Source organism: Pholis gunnellus (genome assembly GCF_910591455.1).
Source record: "Pholis gunnellus genome assembly, chromosome: 4".
NCBI classification, from domain to species: domain Eukaryota; kingdom Metazoa; phylum Chordata; class Actinopteri; order Perciformes; family Pholidae; genus Pholis; species Pholis gunnellus.
The window spans coordinates 18,509,289-18,520,222 of NC_136530.1; the positions used below are offsets into that span (position 1 = coordinate 18,509,289).

At 41.4% G+C, this 10,934-nt stretch overlaps 1 protein-coding gene across 2 annotated transcripts; it reads right to left on the reverse strand.

The window, feature by feature from the left end:
- Window positions 1-320: 320 nt before the first annotated feature.
- Window positions 321-10,142, reverse strand: ttc14 (tetratricopeptide repeat domain 14). Of its 2 annotated transcripts, XM_079157593.1 has the most exons (13): window positions 10,050-10,142; window positions 9,536-9,700; window positions 9,040-9,170; window positions 8,172-8,371; window positions 7,849-7,933; window positions 6,572-6,701; window positions 5,507-5,662; window positions 4,989-5,060; window positions 4,723-4,842; window positions 3,955-4,077; window positions 3,565-3,682; window positions 2,171-2,277; window positions 321-2,024 (listed from the first exon to the last, which is right to left on the reverse strand). In XM_079157593.1, the coding sequence occupies exons 2-13, from the start codon at window positions 9,667-9,669 to the stop codon at window positions 1,004-1,006; spliced, it is 2,397 nt and encodes a 798-aa protein (XP_079013719.1). In that variant the 5' UTR covers window positions 9,670-9,700; window positions 10,050-10,142; the 3' UTR covers window positions 321-1,003. The 2 variants fall into 2 exon arrangements, with proteins under 2 accessions (XP_079013719.1, XP_079013718.1); XM_079157592.1 differs by having other exon boundaries at window positions 9,536-10,136.
- Window positions 10,143-10,934: the final 792 nt, after the last annotated feature.

The following is a 10,934-nucleotide window of genomic DNA, read 5'->3' on the forward strand; positions in this document are numbered from 1 at the left end:
CAAAAAATTGGCTGAAATAAGAAAAATCATTGCATTTTGGGGTGGTTACCAAAACCCAGTATTAAAACGGGCCCCGGGGACAAAGACCGTAGTATTTATTATCGCTTTGAAACTCCCCTGCTCTGTGGAGGCGCTCCTCCCCACACACACGCACACACATGCAGCAAAGTCTGCAACCAGCAGATCTGAGAGGCTGCAGTGGAGACAGAGCGATATTTTAATCTGCTCTGTCCGCAGTCTCTCATCCACCGCTGCCGTTTTACACAAGCACAGCGCCCTCGCAAGGACAAAGTGACACGGCGTGTAGTTTTGACATTTTAAATGCTTTTATTGATTCAACAGAGAAAATGTGTTGGGAAACAGCTGGAACATCGGCATTGTGCGAAGCTTGAAAAAAAAAAAGTACCGCAGCACTAACAGTCAGGTTGGTTGAGATTTAAAGAGCCACAGAGAGAATGCACAAAATGGCACAAGGCAGTAAACATAAGGCAGTATCTCCTCCAACAGATAAAAGGTCTCAACTTAAGATGAACACAAAAGAGGTATCAAAGCCTGGAGCAACTGATGTGACATCAGACGTGCTGGATAATGTAATAACGTATGAAGCAATAATGACGAATTATATAATATCTGCAGTCACCGATGTAGATTTGGAAAATGTTCTTCTTATGAAATACCCTAATAATCACCAGTTACAATAATAGCATGCCATCACATCATTTGTGAAAGTATTTACTTAAATTATAGCTTCAACCAATTCAGATGAACATTTTACCACATTGTGAGCACAAACAGTTGTTCACAGGCCTTAAATCTACTACGAGGACTAAAACATTTCAAAATAAAACTGAGTTTTTTTCGAACAATAAAAAGGTACAACTGGGAACATTCAATCAGCTTGATACACAGTCCAGAAATAATGGCTTCATGGTACAAACATCCATATTTCACAGCCTTGTTTCACTAATATTCGGGCACCTTTTGGACTTTTGGTTTGGAGTTGTTATTTTGGCCCGGCTCCTTTCCCCTTCTCAAACTGGGCAATCTGATTGAAAATATTCAACAGGTTCGATGGGAGGTCTTTTTTAGCCCTTCCTTCTGGCACTGAGGTCAAACTACTCTGTCTGTTGTGATTTCCAGCAACTTCTGATCTTTTACCGTTCCCAACATCTGACCTTCTGCTGCCGTCCACCTCTTTCCCCTTTCTATTGTCCTTCTCCCTCCCTGCCTCTTCCACCTCTTGAATTTCCTCCCGCCCTCTGCTCTCATACCTTCCGCCATCGAAGGAGTTCCTCTTGGAAGAGTCATGCCTCATCCCTCTCTCTACGCGTTTTGATGCGGAACCCGAGTTCCCTAAATATTCAGATTTGAAACTGGATTTCCGTGAATACTCTGACTCCGCGGACGAGCAGGATACCTTTCGCTTTCTGTTCTCGTCCGAGCTACTTCTCCTCTTGTCACTGTCTCTCCTGTCTTTCCTGCTATCCTCCCGACCTCTCTCCCTGCTCTTATCCAGACTCTCTCTACTCCCCCTCTCCTCTCTTTCTGGGCTTCTGCTCAGACTGTTTTTCCTTCTCTCCTCTCTGTCCCTTCTCTTATTTTCTCTGCGTGAGGAGTCAGACTCTTCATCCTCTGAAGCCGCAGACAAGGAGTACAGTTGAGAGATACGTCTATCGTCAGCATCCTTCACCATTACCTCCTCCTCCTCCTCCTCTCCAAAACCTGGGCCTCCCTTCTGGTTGAGAAAGGTGGCGGCGGTGTTGGGAGGAGCGGGGTACCACTCCACCTCGTCCTCCTCTTTCACCTTCCTGTCTTTCTCGCTCTTACCCTCCTCACTCCTCCTGCTCTCCCGTGAGGAGATCCTGCGAAGGCGCTTACTTCCCCGCTCAGACCTCCTCCTCTTCTTTTTCTTCTTCTTGGACCTCCTGCGAGAGGAGGAAGACGATGACGATGGAGAGGAGTTCCTGGAGGAAGTGGTGGAGGACGAAGAGGAAGAGGCCGATCTCTTCCGTTTTTTCTTCATCCTGTAAAAAAAAAAAAAAAAAAAGACATTCACTAAACATTTTATTCTCATTAAAATACTGATGCTTTGAAGTTACGAAATGACTTGCATGGCTTCATCTGCAGTATATTTACCTGCCACACTTTCTAATGATCAGAGTCGACTCACCTCTTCTCCTCTTTTAAGATCTTACGCAATTTCTCGGCACTGATCTGGCTGCTCGTAGCTTTGTCCTGCTCCTTAGCCAGCGCTTCTTCTCGCAGGCGAATCGATTTCTTTATCGTCGCCGGGCAAAGCAAGACAGGACAATGGCAGGCAAAAGGTCCACGGAGACACAATCAAACACGCAATGCCCCAAGACATGCAACGGAGACCCCGAAATTGATCGGTATTCAGCCATTCATTCATTCATTTATTAGTGGTGGAGTAAAAAGGTATGGGGAGGAGGAGGCAAGTCAAAGGTTTGAAAAGGACAGAAGAGCGTTAACAATCACACACCAGATGACAGAATGATCGAGAAATATATACAGAGTCACATATTTACCACAAGAAAAAGTGGTGTGATCCAAGAGAACAGTAGTTGGCAGAGAAATAGATGGATGGACAGAGGTACAGGCAGAGATGTGCAGAGAAAACAAACATCATTTGTTCCCCATTGAGACAGAGAAGGTTTCAACGTTACCGTATTTGGGTCAGGGGCGCGGCAAACACGTGTGTCCAGTGGAGGAGTCGTTGTCATTGTGCCGTTTATTTATTTTCACACCAGCAAGGCAGGTGACAAGACCATGGCAGTTGGAGGGTCAATGGGCAGAGTCCCAGGGTCGCAGACACACACACACATACACCAAAGCACTTCATCAGTATTACAAACCAAACAGTGTCGGGAACATGTATGCGTTTGTGCACAAAATTCAGTGTAAGAGGAAGTTGTGAGCTGTACTTGAAATACGAACGTTTTGATAACACATGCAACATGGCCTGGTAAACGCTTTCAGACTAGATTCGGCACCGTGGACAGCACTCCACGGTGCTCTGGTCCAGATAATGTTAAGTCCCTCCACTCCGACCAGTTTATAGCTGTGTGATACTGTGTATAAACAAACCAGGAATGTTTTATGTTTTAATATTAATCTTTAACTAACATTAAGCTGGTCAACCATTAGCAGAAACACAGAAGTTTCAGTCCTTTCTGTTTGAATCACAGACATTTTATTCCCATGATTGGTGAATGATCAGAGAGTGTGGAGTGGCCAACAGGGAACCAATTTGACAGGCCATGCATGAATAAAATTGAACTTGACCTCTATTCGGAGAAATCTGTCTCTTTAGTTGCTCATTACTTCACTATGTTCACCAGCTAGTCGTGAAATGTGTGTGTCATTTTTTGAAGTCATACTTCATTGATATGTAGACTTAACAAAGCTTTGACATTGTTGGCAAGTTCTATAATAGTTAAGCCTTAAGTACAGTGTATACTCGCCAACTTTTCCCCAACCCATTGAGTGTATGTATGTGTATGTGTGTGTGTGTGTGTGTGTGTGGGTGTGTGGTGGCCTGCTCACCTGTATAGTGTCTGTGATCTTGCGCAGGGCCTCTTGCGCCTCAGGGTTTGAGTCATCCAGAGATAGAGCTCTCCTGTACAATCCCTCTGCTGTTACTAGTTTCTCCTGTTCCTCAAGCCTAGAGACACACAAACACAAGAGACCTCTGAGTAAGTAAGGTCAAAGATAAATGAATTAATAACACAAGTAATGTCAGCAGGAAAATGCTGCTTTTGCCTGCAGCACAGAGGCAAGAAACGGTAGGAGCACAAAAGCACCCTTCATTCTGGAGACTATAATAGCAACGTCAGCATGTTTCTTTATTCCCCTAAACAACCAGGACAGATTAAAACTGCTTGATTGCTATTACTTTGGAAGATCTTACACCTCTGAACCATTATCAGTGCTTACTGTTTTCCTCTCTCCACCAGCGTCTGGCAGAGGTACTTCTTGGCGTTGCGGTGATCTGGACAGCTCTTCATGGCCAGTTCAAAGTCTGTTATAGCCTTCATGATGCTGCCTTTGTTAGCATACCTGAGAATATCCAATGAAGGAAAGACACAGAAAGAAAAAAATTAAAAAACATCTTAAAAAGAGAATTCAATCCTTCTATCTACAGGGACTATCACAACTGAGATACAATAATGCTCTGACAAGGACTTATTTCCATGTTCTTTTTTTTATGACTTCTGCTGGTTTTGTGGTATCACGAACTAGATTTTTGAACACATTACGATTGCAAACAGAGAGATTATAAAGTCTAATTTAGAGTCTAAATGTGTAAAAGAGACAATTATGTGAATATGTACAAGGACATTTGAACATTACTGCCATTTTCTGCATCTTTTATCTGTTGTGTAGTTCATAAATGAGTTCCCTTTCTGTTATCTCTGGCACCAAGTGAACGACAGCTTTTTATTGCAACATAGACAAGTTATGACAGGGACGGGTGTGGTTTCTGTAATAGGATATGACTAACATTTCTAATTAACTGATGCATACTCTGTTCATTTTACATAAGTTTTAGAAGAAAATTACATCAACCATTTCTTATTAAAAACAATGTAAGGCCCCATGTAAGGCAGTATAGAAGTTACTGGAACACCAAACCTCTGCCTGTTCTACAGTGTCAACACATCCAAAGTAGGTTACAGGAAATGAAATAAGAAACCGACTCACAGAGCTCCACGAGCCACCAGTGCTTCTACATTATTAGTGTCGATGTCCAAGGCCTTGTTGTACTCGTTCATGGCTTCAACGTGGTGACCGTGTTTGAAGTGGCCCACACCTGCACGGACACTGGAACAACAAAGACAGACAGGGAACAGGAAATGGGAATATCAAGTGAGACGAAGCTAGAGGAAGAAAGACTATATAAAAAGGGGGACGTTGTTCACTTTGTACTGTGATGAATATGATAGACCAATGACATCTTTTATCATTACCACTTCAAAGCCCATGATGCAGACTGTTTCTTCCTGATTGCAGAGGCAAAATCTTCCTCTTGAAAAAGTTTACTGTGGAGAAAAGAGGCACACGTAAGAACTCTGTCGACCCTCAAAGCGGTCGGCTCTCAGCATTGTCGGCTTCCTTTTCCTAAAGGGTACCACACTACTCACCAGCCTACCTCGAAGGATAATCCTTTACATTTGGAGAGGGAAGTAAATACTCAGAGTAGTTATTGATGATAGAAACGATGAAAGTTTTTTTCTGTTTAAAAAGTACAAATGTCAGAAGACAGTACTATTGACCCATCCTTTAAGTGGTCTTGTCTCCAATCTGATCTCCAGCGCACAGCTGATAAGTATGTGGTTTGTTGACGCAAAATATCGCTTGTTGTACGGACACGGTGTTACTCTCTCTGCAGAGTTCTCTGCTATCATACGGTTGCTGGAGAATTATCCAATAAAATATGGCGGTACTTAAAGTAATCAGTTAGTCAGCCAGTGGACATGCTTATTACCTTTGTAGTCCTCTCATCATTGATGGTGGGTGGGTGTCACTGACTCCCACCTTTTCCAGCAGGTAGGCCACCACAGAGGGGTTGTGGTAGCCATGGCAGCTCTTCAGTATACACTCGTACGTCTCACTGGAGTCAGCGGCTGCACGAACGCCACGGCTAAGAAAAGGGGAGAGGAGGCGAGAGGAGTCAGCGTTGCATGCTAAAACTGAACACTTCGGCTTTGTTCCGGCTGCCAGCCCTATTCCGTCTTTTGGCATTTATTAGGCATATCTAGACTGTATCCAGATTGATTTTATGAAGTCGGGACAGCAAAATAACTTTTTGCAAATTGGATCCAAACCACATTTGGAGCTGGTTTGAAATGCGATTCCAATCGGATTTCTACAGATGTGATTTCCAGACACTGGCCGCTCAAATCAGATCTCAAAGTGTCTTTTTTGTGTCACTCGCTACTAGCAGAGCACAATGGAGAACAACAGTCTGTGTTCAGACTCCGAAATAAACATCGTCTGCTGGCATTTTGTATCTCTCCATGACTGCAACAGGGAGCATCGCAATGTTTGCCAGCCTTCAGTTCTGCACCGCGGCTTGACGGCGCGATTGTTTGGAGGGTGAAATGATGTTGCAATGATGTTTTGCATACAGTCTGAACATAGCCTAACTTGATGTACAAGAAAAACACGAAACACAGATGATTCCATGCTACAAACAGATGTGCTCGGAGGGCATATTTGTATTCTCTGGTGATAACAAAGACATTTTTTACATTGAACGAGTCGTGAACTCAGTTTATCTGTGTGACATAATGAAGCGCAGCAACAGATATACCAGTTTGATATACTTTCTGATTAATCTACATCCCGTATCCCTTCATCCTGAAACAAATTCAATACAAATGTGTCAATTTGTGTTCAGTAAAGAAAGCTTTAGTGTTACTCACACAACAAACATTTCAAGCATATTTTAATTCATTTTAAATAGTTTTTTTTTTTAAATAAGTGTTGGTTTTGTAAGTTCAGAGTTGTATATTTTGTAGTATTTTATCACGTCATGTTGTGTATTTACCTGTAGTGTATGGGCAGCTCCTCCCGAGGAACGACACCCAGTTTGATGTGCTCCAAGTTGGGAGAAAGAGAGGCCTGTTGGAGGGAGACGGTGATTTTCTCCTGGTAGCGGTCGATGTCTTTCACTGCAGCTGCAGAACGAGAGAGTTGAGAACTCAGAAGATTTGAAAAATATTTCTCTTGAGGTGACCAAATGTCAACACCTTTTCTGACGCCCATGTCTATAACGCATTATAATCTGCTCATAGCACTAAATACTGACAGTTATAAACACTCATATATATAATATATTCATAAAAAAACAAAGCATTTCATTATGACTTATAAATTCAAGTATCATAATAGTTCATTATTGCATAATTGTTTTTTTGCAAGGATCATAGTGTGTTATAATTAAATAGTATGTGAGTCAGAGAAGCTATTTCACATGTCGTTCTCCAAAAAGAGCAATGTGGACAGCGAAACCAAGAACAGACAGACTCGTATATCTTCATTCTTCCAATGGAAGAACCAGTATGTCTCATATGTTCAGAGGCCCGGGAGATTATTAAAAGCGGCCAATGTGAAGCGCCACTACTATTTGAAATGAGAGAAGAACATTTATTTATTATTAGAGTATTTATTATTCATCCAGTTAAATTTGAAAACTGACAATAAATATTGTTGAGATTGAACTTTCTTTATTTGATTTGATAGTCAGTTGTTGACTACATACAGACGTTAATACAACTGATAGGCTACTTCAATAATCATGGCACTAAATAAAAGCACAAGTTAGACATTATTGTGATGTTCCGGACCTTTGTGTGAGGATATTCTCTCTAACTGGACCTCGTTGAACATTAATTGAATTCACCTGCTCTCGTACTTATAATGTAATGTTTCCACAAAATACTAACTCTAAAGATACAATTGACTCAAAATATAGATAATACCTGAAACAATCTACTGTACCTGTAGTTGTATATAACAGTGTTATATAATAGTTTGAGGAAGCAATGAACAATTCTTATAAGTTATCACAATGGCAATCATTTTATCCTCCGCCATTTAATTTACAAATGCACTGTAATGTCAGATAAAATAAAATTGTGTTGCAGCAAATATTGAGCCAGCTATAACTTTTCTCTCCTGTTGTTTTGATTTCAAGAGTCAAAAGTCAACTTGGTGAGAATTAAAGCCTTGTAACAGCTTTATGGAAAACACGCCTGTGGTCTGGCTGTCAGAGAAAGTCTGGACAGAGGCGGCTGTTTAAAAGAAAGCAACTAAGATGCTAACCTCTGATGAAGTCTCCGGTCTGGAAGTAGGACAGAGGATCATCATGGCTGCCAGTGGAGGGAATTTCTCTGATGTGACAAAGAGCCTGTACGTAGAAGGGAAAGGAAATTCCTACAGTAATTATAGTTACACAAATTGTATGCGTCATGACTTAAGACCTCAACTTGTGCGGTGGTCCTTTAAGTCGGCATTGTACTAGTACAGCTGGTAAAGAAAATCAAAGTCTTCTGCATCTGCAATGGTTGACTGATTGGTTTCGATCCGTTACCAGGTTTTATGACATGGCTCAAGGGCATTCAATTGATTTTAGCTTGTTGACATACCGACAGCTCTAGGTCCTCTACGTCTCTCTTCAGTCCTCCTGCCGTGCAAAGCAGAGTGAGAAAGAAGCCGTACTCTCTAATGTTGTTGATCCTCCCCACCAAAATGTCTCCTTTTTCCAAGTCCCTGTACAGCATGGCTCTTCTTTCTTCATAGGACACCTCCATGAATAACTCCACTGGTGGCATGATGGCATACGGCTCTGGGAAAGTAGAATAAAAACTGAATCAAACATGTTGCATCTGAAGATGGATTTCTCTATATTAGGGTAGATCCACATTAGGCCGTTTAGATTTAAAAACATACTTTCCTCTCTGTTTTGGCCCTCCATATTCACTAAGCTAGAATTTTTTTCTCACCCAACAATGGGAGCCTTCTTCAAAACTCTCTCTAGAGTGGATATATATCTTAAGACACCAGTTCAGCATTTTAGTGTTTATTGGGAAAACTGAGCTTTTGCTAATCAATGACATAAGTCTGCCCAGTCACAACTGTGTGGCAGTTCAGAGAACGAGCTTCTTACTGTTTATAACTCAATTTAATATGTCAATATAGACACATCACAGCTGTTACCATGAAGATGTAATGTGTGACCCCGTATTCATTTGTCAGATGACGTGGCCATCATAAATGTGTGATTTGGTTTACAATTATGAGCCACAAGCCTCTATTTGAATCCATCCAGCTGTCCACACAGGCCGCCCTACATTCTACATGTTTGGATTTGAAAAGGAGGACAAATGCAAAGTGATTTAGCTATTTTGCTATCGACCGAGTGTTTTAGTGTGGACAGAGGTCTTTACAGAATGAACATGTTTGATGACCTAATGTGGACCGAGCCTGGGAGGTGTAGTAAAAACCAACACACACCTGCAGCGTCGTCGTCCTGCTCATGTTCCTCTTCCTGTTGAGTGGTGGTCTTCCATGCTGGACAGAACAGGATGTCAGCCTTCCGGGCAATGAACTGCTCCACAAGGGGGCTGTCCTGCCCATCACTCTTGCTGCACACAAAAAGGCCAAATTCATTCATTCTAGCCAGTTTGAAGTTTGTCTGCCTCTCTCTGATTTATATAATAGTAAACCAAATCGATGAATTGGGCTTTAAACTGCTGGTCAGACAAAACAAGTCAATTGAAGCCATCATCTTGGACTTATGGAAATTGTGACGGAATTAAATTGTGCACTTTTCACTATTTTAATTAAGGTTTATTGACCACAATGAAAATAATTGTTAATTGCATTAAAAGATTATATGGGCAATGCAAGACAAGTGATTTGACAACAACACGTCAAAGCTCACATGTAAACGAAAATCTTCATTAAAACAAATCATACAAAACAAAAATGAACTTGCTTAAATAAATACCTTTCACACGAGACCTTGCACAGGTCAGACACCACAGCTTGGAAGTCTGGGTTTTCCGTTTGTTCACATTTCAGTTTGTTGAAAAACGATTCTCCGTGATAGGTCAGACACTGCCTCAACAAGTCTCTGTCCATTCTGTTTCCACAGGGCTGCAGTCACATTATTCTACAAGTCAGAGGATACAGTAGCCATTGAGTGCCGTTGGCTATGGTTGAAACGATTTAGCTAAATCTAGCAAACGTGTTACTTGTATCGCGGTGGAGACATGGTGTCTTCCCCCATCAACAGGCACGTTTATTCAACAGATGTGTGCGCCAACTCGGATTGTAAAATTTTAAAGGTCCATTAAATACACGTTAACGTTAATGGATGCAAGTTAGCTAGATAACAGCGTTGCTCTGCGTCGTTTAGCTAGCTACCAAAACAAACGCTAGTTAGTTATGCTAAAACACTAGCAAGTTGAAATTATCTTCGTAATGAACAATATTCCAATAGTCTTACACATGCAAAGTACCTCTGTTTCATAAAACGCATAAACACGACTATCATTTCATTTCCTACAAGTCTCTACTCCTCTTTTCTCCTACATCGTCCATTACTATCACACATGGACGAGTGAGCATGCGCAAGGTGTGCTACACTGAAACCGTCGGGAGAAACAAATCCCACCTAGGAACTAAAGTGGACAATCAAAACAATAATACATTTTTTAAATATGTAGCCGAGGGTTAATGTTGCGCCTATACTTTAGGATAATAATAAAATAATAAACACGGGGCTCCGTGTTCTGCGCCAAGATGGCAGGAACTTTATTCACTTCTCACACACTTTGCCAGAACCTCTTTTCTCTCCAACTTTTTCCGTCACATCTTCCACAATAAAAGCACCAGAAACATACACAGGAACACTGCTTCCTAGAGAGCTCTTAACGAACTCAACCAGGGACGTGCGGTCAGGGCTGAAAAAACAAATAATGATAAAATAAATAATATTGATCTACTGATCTGTGTTCCAACATGTGGCTCAAACGTGCACCTGCAAATAACACCACAATTGCAATGACCACAACTCTGGCTGTAACTATGACAGCTACAGTCACACCAACTTCAATATAATTTTTTCAAGAAGCAATGAGAGTTGAATAGCAACTGGGATGTGAGACGGTTTCTGATATGTGTCACTAAGTTCAGTGGGGCAGCGTAAAGTGTTGTAAATTAGATATTTAAATGTATATATATTTTTCATTTAATGTTATTAGCGCATTTATTTAGACTGGTGAAAAGACAGTTTAACCGGAACTAGTAAGTGTCCATCAGAGCAGTAGAAAGAGATTATTATATCATTGTACGGCTCTGGTGTCCATTATCAGCAATTAATGTACATCCTGCAGCCAATGAGA

Bases quoted from the DNA above. Each gene is read 5' to 3' on its own strand.
- ttc14 (XM_079157593.1), bottom strand. From the start codon at position 9,669: ATGGACAGAGACTTGTTGAGGCAGTGTCTGACCTATCACGGAGAATCG. The intron at 4,078-4,722 runs GTGAGTCGGTTT...GGATATTCTCAG, and splicing joins CTGGTGGCTCGTGGAGCTCT to GTATGCTAACAAAGGCAGCA. The intron at 2,025-2,170 runs GTGAGTCGACTC...TTTTTTTTACAG, and splicing joins ATCTTAAAAGAGGAGAAGAG to GATGAAGAAAAAACGGAAGA.